General features: G+C 46.6%; 3 protein-coding genes across 4 annotated transcripts in view; 2 read left to right on the forward strand and 1 right to left on the reverse strand.

Annotated features, from left to right (window-relative positions):
• LOC308333295 (myosin phosphatase Rho interacting protein) overlaps positions 1 to 1,665 on the reverse strand; it is a 41,050-nt gene extending 39,385 nt beyond the window's left edge. For both annotated transcript variants that reach the window (XM_080789602.1, XM_080789603.1), the window contains exon 1: positions 639 to 1,665. In XM_080789602.1, the coding sequence (XP_080645728.1) occupies positions 639 to 761 (123 nt within the window). In that variant the 5' untranslated portion in view covers positions 762 to 1,665. The remainder of the gene's footprint in view (positions 1 to 638) is intronic.
• Positions 1,666 to 2,525: 860 nt separating this feature from the next.
• dhrs7cb (dehydrogenase/reductase (SDR family) member 7Cb) lies at positions 2,526 to 8,231 on the forward strand. The gene is made up of 7 exons (XM_080789439.1): positions 2,526 to 2,678; positions 3,882 to 4,038; positions 4,196 to 4,308; positions 5,097 to 5,307; positions 5,478 to 5,570; positions 6,307 to 6,468; positions 6,739 to 8,231. The coding sequence occupies exons 2-7, from the start codon at positions 3,885 to 3,887 to the stop codon at positions 6,960 to 6,962; spliced, it is 957 nt and encodes a 318-aa protein (XP_080645565.1). The 5' UTR covers positions 2,526 to 2,678; positions 3,882 to 3,884; the 3' UTR covers positions 6,963 to 8,231.
• A 1,709-nt stretch (positions 8,232 to 9,940) lies between these two features.
• On the forward strand, positions 9,941 to 14,470 carry LOC308333645 (multidrug resistance-associated protein 1-like; the record flags this gene model as incomplete). The annotated part of the gene is made up of 1 exon (XM_080790101.1): positions 9,941 to 14,470. One exon carries the CDS (start codon positions 9,941 to 9,943, stop codon positions 14,468 to 14,470), a length of 4,530 nt encoding a protein of 1,509 aa, XP_080646227.1.
• Positions 14,471 to 14,978: the final 508 nt, after the last annotated feature.

Below are 14,978 nucleotides of genomic sequence, written 5' to 3' on the forward strand. Positions count from 1 at the left end.
TCTTTATAGCTGCTGCACTCATTTTCAGATAAAACGCATAGTTGATGGTGACACCCCAGCAGGCGAAACAGTGCAAAGCTGAAATTGCCAGTTAGCCAAGCTACAGGAATTACCATTCAACAACATGCCTGTCACATGGGTAAAGAAAGTGGGTTGCTTAGAATCAGAGACATATTAATGCATGACATAGACAGCTTGTTTTGGCCAAAACAATAAAGCACTCTTCCATCAGCGTCTGCATCTTGGCTTGTTGTTTATTACTGGCACAAGCACATAAAAACTGATCCGACCAGAACACTATCCAAAAGCCCAGATATCTAACCAAGTAACCATCTAAGTAACAATTACAAAGTGCTTTATGGATAATCATGGTCTATAACTCTATATATATACAAACGAGTGCTGATCGTTGTAGCTCGACTACATTTTCGTGAACTTGACAGGCTGGTTAACACTGTAATCAGGTTACCTTTGTCAGCTAATTGAAACTTTTGACTGACGTCTGGCAGGGACATATCAGTCATGCATCCTGAAATGAAATCCCGTTTGTTGTGACTAACGACGGGTTTTAAGAGATACAAAGTGTTTTGCAAAACAAACCTAATCAACACTGCAATTAGGCCTAACTTGAAGCCTACCTGGTTCAAATCTTGGTCCGTCAAGAGATGCAGCTCTCGTGGTTTGAAACAGTTCTGACATTTACTTTTGTTAAAGATGTTCGCCTGGAACTTCCTACAGGGATTTTCCTTTGCAGCAGACATTCTCTGCTGTTTCTTCCCACCTCAAAGCTTAGCAAACTGACAATAGTTTCTTCTGACAACTCTTTGAGCTGTGTGTGTGCAATCCCCGGGGTTGTTCTTGTGCGTTTCGTTTTTATCCAAATGTGGTGAACAACTGCTTAGCCATCCAATGCATCATTCCTCCAAGTTTTTTAATCGTTGCACGATCACAGTTCAAAGCAAACGCTCCCTTTTGCTTGTCGAGTTATATCCAATTATTATTATTCCCCCAATAAATGATGAGTGTCCATTATTATTATTAAGCCAGCCTGCTGGTGGTGATGAACGCCTTTCAGTCCATGGCCTCCTGCACCCACAAAGCCCAGTGGCGACAGACAGACAGAGCAGAGGTGGCTAGTAGTAGTAACGAGCTAGCTTCGCTACTAGCCCAACACGGCTTCTTTCCACAGATCAATAACGGGGCGCCGCAAGCCACAAAAACACCAGGGCCGAGGAGGAGGCGTCCGCCTCGAACTCCATCAAAAGTGGGGAAACAAAATCCGCCCAGGCAAGAACGGAGCTCTCCACTCCAGTCAGTCGGCTAGCAGGCTGCTATCCTATCCCCCGGGTCGACTCGTTCCTCCTCCACGGAGCGGAGTTGACCCACCGACCGTTCCTCCTCTCCTCCTCCTGCTAGCTCGTTGAGCTAGCTTGCAGGCTCGCTAATAATGAAACCCTCTTTTGGGTTTAAAAAGGAGCCCAAAAAAACCAAAACAAATCCTACCGACTCCCTCTCGTGCTTCCCATACGGTCGGTCTGCAGAGAAAGAAACCCCCCCCGCCCCGTCCCGTCCCCGGAATCACTACTGACGCCAAATAAGTTGATATTTGGGGTTGGGTTCCATTATTCCTGGCTGGTTTGGGTTAGCACTAACACAGCAGTACCACGGTGGGTTTATTTTTCTTCCTTTTCTCGGGGCTGACTGAGTTCTTCTCTCCCAGTGGATGGAGGTCGCAGATTTGCTGCTGGAATTTTACGGGATCTCGCGGTATTAGCTCAACTGTCACCGCCCACCGGAGTGAGAAGCGTAATATTATGTCGTACGGTGGTGTCGCGCATCGAATATATATACTCCGCAGTACGACGGTGTCGCAATTGCCCCTCTCCCACCGAAAAATAATGATTGATTTACACAAGCTCCTTATCTGTTCTTTTGGGCGAGCGACACGAGATGGAGTTAATACATTATGTTATTAAATACTGTTTATATGCTTTAAAGTCGACAAACTGTGGGAAATGCAAAGTTTAAATAAGTAATTCTTCTGAGAGTAGACTGGGGTGAAAAATGAAAAACTCTTCTCAAAGTTCTCAAGCTTAGTTTATTGGCAGTAGGCTAATAGTCTTTCTCTTTCTCCCTCTTCAGTGACCCATATGCCATGTGACTTTCTATCCACAGACTCAGTTGTATTTACTTAAAAGCTGGTTTAGGTGAATAAGGAGCATTTAAGCATTTCTAAAACTTTGAGGAACGAGGGGGGACAATAGAGCCTACCCTTAGGCTTAGGAGTTTGAGTTTGGGGACATATAGTTGCTGATTGATATTTAGACAAGGCGTTGACTAAAATTCCTTCAACACCATGACTGTGCAACTCTTATTTCTAGTCAGGGGGAGTTGGGCCTCCATTTGTTGTCCATCTCTGCTTCATGTTGGCAACAAGGAGGCATGCCTTAAATACTATACACCACATAACGTGTATTAATGGCTGACTCTAGCACGGGCTATTATAAGCATCAGGTTCCACTAGCCCGCAGTGGGCCAGGCAGACAGAGAGTGTGTTAGAGAGCTATGTGAACTGACAAGAGACACAGAGGGAAAAGGGATAATACTCTGTCTGTTACCTAACTAAACCCGGAAAACATCAGCCATCCCCGGTGAAGGATTAGTTCCCTGCCCATGCTGTAAGTGACCCAAGAATAACAGAGATTACATGTGTGTCTGTGTGCTGTGTTGCTTTTAGATGTGTCATGTGTGCTGCTCATCATCAGTAGGCCTATACCGACTAGCCCTCTGGGACCTCCAGGGGGATTTACAGTATTTGTAGGTACTAATTATACAACATATGTATGGTTCTTCTGACTGTAGGCCTCTTTAATGTGTTTTCCCCACTAAATCAAGACAAGGAAGGTCCTTTCTTTATTGTGCACGTGAACCTTCCGAAAGGCATGCCCCCCTTGGGGTATCCAATGACAATATCCCAGAGGTGACTTAATGTAGTGCAACTAAGCGATTCTGCTGCGGCAGAATATATTTAGCCTTTCTCTTAAGACACACTTTACATGGTAAGTGCAATATAAAGGCCACCAGACACATGTTGGACCCACATGATTTAGGAGAAACATTTTTAGTTTATTAGTACCATTATAGCTAGGCCTACTACTGAAGTAACCAAGAAATATACCTCACTACCGTACAAGTGAGAAGTGAATTAAAATTATTCTAAACCCACCTTACTTTTCTACATAGATATAGCCATCTATGCAATCAATACCGACATGCAGAACTAAAAGGTCTAGGAGGGCATTAGCAGCACGGGCTGTGAGACTTCTCCTTTGGCACTGACATATCTAATATCTATCAACTGAGAAGTGCACAGTATCTGGTCTGCTTCTACGGAACACCGTGAATGTTCCATGAGTTGAAACGTGACCTACATTTTGCCCTGATGTCACCCGTGCTTATCTGAATAGGACCCGTCGAGTGTATAGTCTCGAGTTGGACACAGGAGAGAACGGTATTGTTTCGTTGCCCGTGGCTTACTCCTCAGCCACTGTTGAAACACAGGATAGTGGCTCATAATCTCTTGAGCACACAATTGTATTTGACAGCACATGTGCTGATATTGCTCTACAGAGTTTTCAGCGATGATGATGGATGGATGATGATGATGGATGGATGATGCATTTTTGGCATTACAGCAATCTACACAAACAGATAAGCCGCACCTCAAAATAGTCACACTTCCAAGTTTCCGACTGGATTCTGGTTCTTGTCTCAACACCTGATCCTTGACTGGCTTTTTTGCTGTTCTAGAATGCAGGTCAATATCTAGGTCTTTTGTGTATTTATTGCTTATATATTGGATTCCTCTGTCTCCCTAACAGATCATGAGTTTCTCCTCTGTGTTTGCACTGCCCCTGCTGATAGTGGTGGCAGCAGGGATATACTACATATACAATGCGGTCATGCAGTTCATGGCCAAGTCCTTGGTGCGGAACAAAGTGGTGGTGATCACGGACGCCGTGTCAGGGGTTGGGACTGGTAAATAACTCTTCATAACTTCCTCATGATTTGACTTTGAGAAATAGTTTCCAATGCAGCTGTAGAATGCATGACAAGGTTATTGTACACGATGAGCCAACTATTATTTTCATTACCTCATTTCAGTTGTTGTTTTTATTGTTTCATTCCTATTTAGCATGTGCCCATACCCTCCATAAGGGAGGTGCCAGACTGATCCTGTGTGGAATGAGCTGGGATAAGCTTGAGTCTCTGTTTGATTCATTGACCAGAGATGCTGATCCGAGCCAGGTGAGGCAACCAAATCGAAATTGAAAACAGTTTCAGCAAGTCCATCCTTGTTTGAATAAGCACCAAAAACTAAGTGATTCCTCATATAGACAAGTTTTCCATGCTTTTGCAAGCTCCCTGAATGAGAAAAAGTATGTATATACAACACTAGATTATCAAAGATCTATAGTTACACCTTCATGACATCACACTCACAGTCTTGATTGTGAAGCTTTTTCAGATGAATAAACCAAAAACTCACTGGAATGTCACTTATGTCAGTGAGGGATCAATGGATGACACAATGGTTCTTAGAAAAAGACATAGGCATAGCACATTCCGTCACTGCTTTTATCATAATGCTCTCCTCTATCTATCGCGTCACAGACCACCGCTTCCTCCTCTGGTCATACACAATAGTAGGATATCCTTTCTGACACTGTCCACTGTCCACTGGGCATTTCCTGTACACAAGCCAGAGCAGATGCATGCATAGGCTATAGGAAATAAAAGCAGATGTTACTGAAACAGACACTAATATTATCCAATGAGAAAACATATGATATATTATACCTGTCATTATGCAACATAGGGGGGAAAAAAACCCACATTGAATTGGTTAGCACAGCATTCATAATCTTGGCATTTAGCAAAATAGCAAATCTACAAGCTCTACATCATTTCGTGATGCCTCGTGAGCTTGTTGTATCTGTTATTTTAGGTGAAGATATTTAGCGTAGAGGTCGGCTAAATATAGGGTTCAAGTGGCACCCATAACACATACCTTCCTTGTTTTCTATTTCCCCAAGACGTTCCAGCCCAAGCTTGTGATCCTGGACTTTAGTGACATGGACAGCATGCCAGAGGTGGTGAATGAGGTGGTTGAGTGTTATGGCTGCGTGGACGTGTTGATCTGCAACAGTAGCATGAAGCTGAAGGCCCCCGTGCAGAGCGTCTCTCTGGAACTGGACAGAAACATCATGGACATCAACTATTTTGGCCCCAGCACTCTGGCCAAAGGTATAGACACACCAGAGACAATTTGCCCGAATCGCCACAAACACCATGACAAGACATTGCGTTTCTGTGTGCATTCCTGTATTATTGATGTCTTTGTCAGCCAATCATGATTGCTTAATGATTAACGATTGTGTGTTAATGCTGTTAATATTGTGTGAATCGTGTCACAGGTGTGCTCCCGACAATGTTGTCCAGAAGATCAGGACACATCGTATTGGTCAACAGCATTCAGGGTAGACTGGCGGTCCCTTTCAGAAGCTCCTGTAAGTTTTCATGAAGCAGTTTTCATCACTTGCTAAGACAGCAACTCTGTGGTGTCTATCTTCCTTTTTGGCTTTTCTGCCTTTATTGATAGATACAAGTGAAGAATGACAGGAAAGAGGGAGAGGGAGATGGGGGAGACATGTAGCAAAGGTCGCCATGAACGGGACTCGAACACGCGACGCGCTGTCAGGCTAGCGCCTATATGTGGCATGCGCCTGGACCACTAGGCCAGCGGGCGCCCCGATGGGTATCTTCCTTATATTAAAATTGGCTAGTGGGAGGACTGTCTTGCAGACCTCGTCACTCTGCCTCAGACTGTCCATAACCATAAACAAACCTGATACGCCCATATACAGTATAGGCAGGACCACGGACTCAAGGGAGTGCAGTCTCTATATGTTCTTTCTATAAATGCCATATTACATATATGCTGAATAAAGATCACAAAGGAAAAAAAGATATGAAAATATCCACACTGCTGTATTTTCTGCTCCCCATTTATTATTGTACTGTGCCTCATAAGAGACCATACAGCCTGTTAGAATTACAAACGTGAACTACAAGTTTTCTGTGTGTGGCGCAACAGGCACAAAGAATTCCTGTGGCGAGACAGATAACAATTAGGCTCGGTGTCTCCTTTGCAATGTATGGAATGAAGTTGCGTTATGGGTGAGTCAAAGCTCTTTTGTGTTCACGCGCGTGTCTGTGTGTGTGTGTTTATGTATGTCTTTTTAGATGCGGCCTCCAAGCACGCAGCACAAGCCTTCTTTGACTGCTTGCGGGCAGAAGTGGAGGAGTATGGGATAACCGTCAGCACCATAAGTCACACCTTCATCAATACTGGTGCCATTCCTCCGTCTGACACACCTGTACTCAACCTAAACAACTTGAAACCATGTGAGTATAAAGCCTAAATGTATGTTGCTTGCCAAATATAGCTGACATTGAGGTGAAAAACACAACACGCTTTTTTTTGCTGTGTGGATCTGCAAGGAATCTCACTGGACCAATCAGTAGCAAATGTATTATGCCACAGAAATCCCCCCACATACAATAATGTATTGTTTAAAGCGCGGACTCGTGTAATAATAATAATGACAGCGAAATCGTTATACAGAATGCACAACATGCAACATATAATTGAACCATTTTTCTCCCTGCTTCCAGACATTACCAGCGTTATTGCTAACCAGTTGACCAACGGTGTGGGCCCATCGGTCCTGGCCAATGAGATTGTGCAGACCGTGAACAGGAAGAGGAGAGAGGTTCTGCTGGCCCACCCCATCCCCCGGGTGGCCCTCTACCTCCGCACACTCTTCCCTTCCTTCCTGTTCTCCGTGGTGGCCGCGGGAGTGAAGGACTCTGCTTTGGCTGAGCAGATGATTGATTGATTGATTGATTGAAATATTTATTAACAGAATTACAGTACATTTCAAGCACAAACTCAATACAAAGACTGTTAACTGTGAGTGGACGCCCCAATTAAGCATTACACTTGTTTACAAGGGGGTCCACCATGTTCAATTCATCAAAACATTTAGAGACGTACAAATAGACACTTCTATGTAGTTAAAGAACAGAACAGGAATTCATCATAAAGGAAGCAAAAAGGGAAAAGGAACATATACAGTGAGGGGAAAGGGGGGGTGGGGGGGATTCAGATTTTACGTAGACCAGTTTCGAATTGCAAAGGTGCCCTTTGAGAGCGGTTTTGAAGCAGTCAAGGGATTCACATGTCTTAATGACTGTTGGTAGGGCGTTCCACATTTTGGTGGCATAGGAGCGAAAATAATGTAGTCCCTTGTTTGTGCCGAATCTGGGTTGTACATGGTTTGTTGCACTATAGATGCAGTAGGACAGTATAGTTCTCAAACCCTTTCATAATAAAGGAGCCCTAATTTGACCAGGGACCCCCATAAGAGTATCATTCATGGTTCCAGCAGTGATTCTCAACCATTTTAATTTCAAGGACCCTCAGTTTGACATGCATTGGGCTACGGACATCCTGTGCACTGCATAACAGACTATAATTTAAATAAGTCCCTGTTGTTAATTTAATTCTGCAATTATTATCCATCGGTTTGGAATATTCACACAAATGTAAGGATGTTGTCTTAAATTGTTTTCCCGTGGAGCATATCAAAATAAAGAGTTTAAGTTATACCGTTTAGGCTTATGGTTAGTTGGAAGTGGAGATTTGTTGTGTTTTTTTTATTTGGCCATTACAAATGATTTGTATAGTGTGATAATTAAGTTGGTAAAGATAAGTACATCAGATCACTTTAGCTGAATATATATCATATTATGACAGATTATATGTCCATTGTAATTTGTCCATAGAATCACAAAAGTATGGTTTTGTTGAAATGTGTATTTGGCCCAAGATGGATTTTTATGCCTAGCTATTTCATCTGTTAAATCCATCCAATTCATGGACTCTCCAGTAGATGGCAGCAACACGTCATTCTTAGCACTAGTGTGGTCTTCTTTGTTCCTTGGTGTATTTCAGGTATATTTAACTTTGTGCCATTTGCTTGCATTTTATGATGGTGCCAATTTTGAAATATGTGTGCATTTTAAGATAAAAAAAAAACCCAAAAACAAATAAGAATGTAATGCCCTGGACATGTGACAGTGAAATAAAATAGTTCAGTGGCAAATGTGTCAGAATATTTGCTCTCACATCTTTTACTTAATCAGTAATGTTTCGAGCCGACTAGGCTCTTCTTCAGACCTTGAAGGTCTGAAGATACTCATATATATGCTTGACATTTTAAATATCGAAATGCCTAGAATATAATTTCATCTGTAAAACACTAGGGGCCACAGGCCCAAAAGCTCAAGGAATAGAGTGATGTCATGCCGTACTTTTTATTTGTGTTTTTTCTATTCATTTGATCATTAAGGTCCACAGAATGAGAGGCCTCTGCCGGAAACACTGCGAACTAAAACTTATGGCCATTTTTGTATACCACACCAGAGACTATATAAGGCAACATTTTCCAAATTTTATTATAGGCTTTAAATAGCATGTGACATGTCAAACTAGGGGGTTTTCATGATTCTGAATCCATTCCAAGCATTCGTTTTGCACAAAAAACACTCATTGGCCTAAATTTGGCGATAGCCACTTGCTCAAATGTGCCAAACTGCTGACCTCATCACATTTGTGATGACGGCTATGACCATGATGGAGATGACTTCAATGACTTGAACTCTGAATGATAATCATGATGGTCAGAGGAATGACTGTGTGGAATGACAGAAGTGTGAATGAGTCTCATTCTAGGTAGGACAGTGCTTTCTTCCTTGGAGCTCCACTTCTTATGTCGGGGATTGCCCATATGTGCACTTAAATAAGGTAGCGATAGTTTTGTTAAGATAATAACTATATTCTGAGCTCTTTAATAAACAGAAAATACATTTTATTTAAGATATGGGGATACCAACCAATCAGGTGAGAACTCACACATGCAGGATTCAGGATAAACAGGTAAAATTGGAAGTGATGAAACAAAGAAATGAGCACACAAAATTGACACACTGTCAGGCCGCATTGCAGCCTAGGTGCCCAGACCAGCTGGCCATAGGGATCAACTTTAAGTTATTAGTTAAGGTTAGGCTGCGGCAATAGGCACTGATTGTGCAAGAGTGGTTAAATTGCATATATCCTATATGCTACATATGTTCTTTTATTAGCCTCTCAGTTAATTATATTCAGGGATGTAATGGATATCTTTGCATCACACACAGTGTTATTATAGTTTTGAAAAACTATAATAGAAACCAGTTTCCCTGACCTAATGCCACAGTTGTGAAAATTGTAGATCTACAAGCTCACAGCACGCTCACAGCACTACAAAAATCACACCCATGTGAAGTGAGGGGCGATCTTATCATGGTACATCATCTCATTCCAGCCAATCACAATTTGCGTCCTAATTCTTCCGCCCTCACTTTTTATCCCCAATCCGTGTGCCCCTCAAAATCGGAATGGTAAATGAGTCACACAAATCTGGATGGCACTTTAAACAAATATATGATGGATGGCACATGGGCACACACATACGGGTGTGTGAGTGTGCGTGCGTGCTGTTCAAAAAGATGTGCACTATCCCCACTACACCTCGATTATAGTATTTTCTGATTGAAGAAAGTAAGGAAAACTAAAACCGCAGCAGTGTCCGTTGCTAGGTTACCCTATAGTATACACTATACAGTACACTTACAACTGACATCATACAGTAGCTGCCAACAGTAAAAGCTGCCACAGCAGCAGATTTCATTCAGTGCATGCAATTCCAGGGTCGACAGGTACAATGGTACTTGAGAGACAAGGTACACAATAACAGAACACTTTACTTACATTATGTCACAGCTGGGCTTAGCCAACCTTTGCAGTCCGGACGGTGCCGATCCATTCTGGGATTGGAACCGGACCTGGTACACGGCCAATCCAGACCTAACCCAGTGCTTCCAAAACACAGTGCTGGCGTGGTTACCGTGCCTCTACCTCTGGCTGTGTGCGCCGTTCTACCTCGCCTGCCTCCGCCGCCAAAGCGGCGGTTACATCCGCATGAACCACTTCAACCGATCCAAAACGGCGGTCGGCTTTCTGCTGTGGATCGTCTGCTGGGCAGATCTTTTCTACTCCGTCTGGGAAAGGAGCCAACCACACAATGCTCCCGGTCCGGTCTACCTGGTTAGCCCCGCCGTGCTCGGAGTCACCATGCTGCTGGCCGCCCTGTTGGCGCAGTGCGAGCGTATGAAAGGAATCCAGTCGTCCGGGCTGATGCTGGGCTTCTGGCTCCTGGCTCTGGTTTGCGCCACGGTCACATTCAGGTCCAAGATAATCCAGGCACTCGACCAGCCGTCGGCTGTGTGCGTGTGGCGACACACCACCTTCTACGTGTACTATGCCCTGCTGCTCATTGCCACGTCGCTGTCCTGCCTTTCTGACAGTCCACCGCTGTCCACGGAGGCCGTCAAAGACGAGAATCCCTGTCCCGAGGCCGGCGCTTCGTTCCTGTCCAGGATAACCTTCTGGTGGGTTACCGGCATGATGACGACGGGCTACAGGCGTCCTCTGGAGGAGAAGGACCTGTGGTCCCTGAACCCTGAGGACCGTTCCCAGAGGGTCGTCCCTCGCCTGTTGCAGTGCTGGAACAGAGAGTGCCAAAAAGTCAAAAGGCCGGAGGGCAAGATGCCGTACTCCCCCAAGAGGGCGTCGCGCGGGGATGAGAGAGAGGAGGAGCAACCTGTGGAGAAGTCAGAGATCCCGATGGTGAAGAAACCCAAGAAGACCAGAGAGGCTTCTCTGTTCTGGGCCCTGTGCTTGACCTTCGGACCATACTTCATCGTGTCCGCCCTCTACAAGTTCATCCACGACGCCCTCCTGTTCGCCGGGCCCGAGATCCTCGGTCGATTGATCTACTTTGTCAACAGCTCCAGCGCCCCCTCCTGGCAGGGCTACTTCTACGCGTTGCTGTTGTTTGTGTGTTCCTGCTTCCAGACATTGATTCTACACAAGTACTTCCATGTGTGCTTTGTGACTGGTATGCGTCTACGGACCGCCGTCATCGGAGCCGTCTACAGAAAGGCCATGGTGATCACTAATGCGGCGCGGCGTACCTCCACGGTGGGTGAGATCGTCAACCTGATGTCTGTAGACGCCCAGCACCTGATGGACCTCATCACCTACATTAACATGATCTGGTCTGCACCGCTACAGGTGGCGCTGGCCCTGTACTTCCTCTGGCGGACCTTGGGTCCATCTGTACTGGCGGGAGTAGCCATGATGATTCTGATGGTGCCGGTCAATGCTGTCATTGCCATGAAAACCAAGACCTACCAGGTGGCTCAGATGAAGAGCAAAGACGGCCGGATCAAGCTGATGAACGAGGTGTTGAACGGCATCAAGGTGCTGAAGTTGTATGCTTGGGAGCTGGCCTTCAATGAGAAGCTGTCTGCTATCCGCGAGAGCGAGCTGCGTGTCTTAACGAAGGCTGCCTACCTGCATGCCTTATCCACCTTTACCTGGATCTGCACCCCCTTCCTGGTAGCGCTGGCCACGTTCGCCGTGTACGTTCTGAGTGACGAGAACAACGTGCTGGACGCCCAGAAGGCCTTCGTGTCGTTGGCTCTATTCAACATCCTGCGCTTCCCTCTGAACATGCTGCCCATGGTCATCAGCAGCGCGGTGCAGGCCAGCGTTTCCATGAAGCGTCTACATGCGTTCCTGTCTCACGAGGAGCTGCAGGAGGACAGCGTGGAGAGGAGGATGATAGCGGGATCTGCTAACAGTATCTCCATTGTGGACGGGTCCTTCAGCTGGTCCAGAGATGAACCGGAGACTTTGAAGAGGTTGAACGTGTCCATACCCGAAGGTTCCCTAGTGGCAGTGGTTGGACATGTAGGATCTGGAAAGTCATCGCTGCTCTCTGCTCTGCTGGGAGAAATGGAGAAACTAGACGGGACTGTGGCTGTTAAGGGTTCCGTGGCCTATGTTCCCCAACAGCCGTGGATTCAGAATGACACCCTCAAAGACAACATCACGTTTGGTCAGGAGAGGGACGATAACTGGTACCAGCACATTGTGGAGGCCTGTGCCCTGCTGCCCGACCTGGATATCCTGCCTGCAGGAGACAATACCGAGATCGGCGAGAAGGGAGTGAATCTATCAGGAGGTCAGAAGCAGAGGGTAAGCTTAGCCAGGGCTGTCTATTGCAACTGCTCCGTCTACCTGCTGGATGACCCGCTGTCTGCGGTCGATGCCCATGTGGGAAAACACATCTTCGACAAGATCATCGGCCCACAGGGTATGCTCAGGGACAAAACACGTGTGCTGGTGACTCATGGCCTGAGCTACCTGCCGCAGGTTGACCTAATCCTGGTGATGGTGGCGGGGGAGATCACAGAGACGGGGTCCTATCTGGAGCTGATGGCCAGAGAGGGGGCCTTTGCCGAGTTCCTGCATACTTACGCCAACACCGAGCAAAGCAACAACTCGACTTCTGTACCAAAGGGAATGGAAAGCGGAGGCCCTGCTACTGTCATTGATCAAAGTGTTCAGAACAGCAGTAACTCAAAGAAAGGAGATGAGGTTTTTGGGATGAAAGCGAATAAAAATGAAGTGGGAAAGCTGATGGAGGCCGACAAGGCCAACACAGGAAAGGTAAAGTTGGCTGTGTTCTGGGAGTACACAAAGGCCATAGGAGTGCCGCTGTCCTGCATCAGTCTGGTGCTGTTCCTTGCACACCACTCGGCCTCGCTCTTGTCCAACTACTGGCTTAGTCGGTGGACAGACGACCCAGTGATCAACGGCACTCAGCCCTATACGGAGATGAGACTGGGCGTGTATGGCGCTCTGGGCTTCTCACAAGGTGTGGCGGTCTTCTGTTATTCCATCTCAATGAGCATTGGGGGAATCCTGGCCTCGCGCTACCTCCACCAGTCCTTGCTGTTTAATGTCTTGCGCTCGCCAATGTCCTTCTTTGAACGCACACCCAGCGGAAACCTGGTGAACCGATTTGCCAAGGACACGGACACCGTCGACTCGGTCCTCCCCGGCATCATCAGAATGTTCATGGGTTCCATGTTCAACGTGTTGGACGGATGCGCCATGATACTGGTGGCCACGCCACTGGTCGCCATCGTCATCCCTCCGCTGGGACTGCTTTACTTCTTCGTACAGAGGTTCTACGTGGCGTCGTCGCGCCAGCTCAAGCGGCTGGAGTCGGTAAGCCGGTCGCCCGTCTATACCCACTTCAACGAAACCCTGCTGGGAACCGGCGTCATTCGTGCTTTCGGCAAGCAGGAGCGCTTCATCCGAGAGAGCGACCAGCGTGTCGACCACAACCAGAAGGCCTACTACCCCAGCATCGTGGCCAACAGGTGGATGGCGGTCCGTCTGGACTTTGTGGGGAACTGCGTCATGTTATTCGCCGCTTTGTTCGCTGTGATGGCCAGAGAAAGCCTGAGTCCTGGGATCGTGGGCCTGTCCATCGCCTATGCTCTGCAGCTGACGGCGTCTCTGTCGTGCCTGGTGAGGATGTCCTCCGAGCTGGAAACAAACATCGTGGCCGTGGAGAGGATCAAAGAGTACGGCGACACAAAGAAAGAGGCAGAGTGGAAACGTGACCCGTCCGCCACGCCCCCTGGCTGGCCAACAGCGGGTTTAATCGAGATCAGAGACTTTGGCCTGCGCTATCGTGAGGACCATGTTCTGGCCATTCGCAACATCAACGTCACCATTCAGGGAGGGGAAAAGGTGGGTATCGTGGGCCGTACAGGTGCAGGGAAGTCCTCCCTGACGCTGGGACTGTTCCGCATCATTGAAGCAGCCGAAGGATACATCCTCATTGATGGGGTCGACATCGCTCGGCTGGGCCTGCACGAACTCCGCTCCAGAATCACCATCATACCACAGGACCCCGTGTTGTTTTCAGGATCTTTGAGGATGAACTTGGACCCGTTTGATTGTTACACTGATGAGGAGGTGTGGACAGCTCTGGAACTGGCCCACCTCAAGGGCTTCGTATCGGGTCTGCCAGGCAAACTCAACAACGAATGTTCTGAACGAGGAGAGAACCTCAGCATGGGTCAGCGCCAGCTGGTGTGTCTGGCCAGAGCTCTACTGAGGAAAACCAAGATCCTGGTCTTGGATGAGGCCACAGCCGCCGTTGATCTGGAGACTGACAATCTAATCCAGTCCACCATCCGCACACAGTTTGAGGACTGCACCGTCCTGACCATTGCCCATCGCCTCAACACTATCATGGATTATACCAGGGTCCTGGTGTTGGACATGGGGCAGATGGTTGAGTTCGACACGCCCTCCAACCTCATCTCTCAAAGAGGAATCTTTTACACGATGGCCAAAGACTCCCAGTTGGTCTGAACCAGGACACACCCAGCTGCACTACTCCATTCTGCTCTTCTAACTCCCCATCATGGGTTGGAGACAGAAGAGAGGGAACAATGAATTGAAGGGGGGGGGGTGCTTAAAGCAAACATTAAAAGTCCATAGACTTGGCTGCCACATGACATCACGAGTGAAAGCCAGGCCCTAAAAGATCACTCCAGTGTGAAGTGAGGGGTGCTGTTATCATCTTACAACATCAATTACAAAATGTTTGTTTAAGCAACGGGTGCTAATGTTTGTTTTAGTCTTCAAAAAACATTTCTCTTTATTGTCTATGACCTATATTCTTAAACAAGCATCGTTGAAAAACAAACATTGATTAAAGCTGTATATAGGAGGGGCTAGTGCCCCTTAAAAACCTAAACTGAAATGTCGTAATGATGACACGTAATATTAGGCTATACATTACATTTTGTGTACTATCTACTATACAGTGTCGGTGCAGTTCACTTTCAAGTTTCAACTGGGTAGTAATTTTCTTTTT

Source organism: Protomyctophum bolini (genome assembly GCF_963924005.1).
Source record: "Protomyctophum bolini genome assembly, chromosome: 18".
NCBI classification, from domain to species: domain Eukaryota; kingdom Metazoa; phylum Chordata; class Actinopteri; order Myctophiformes; family Myctophidae; genus Protomyctophum; species Protomyctophum bolini.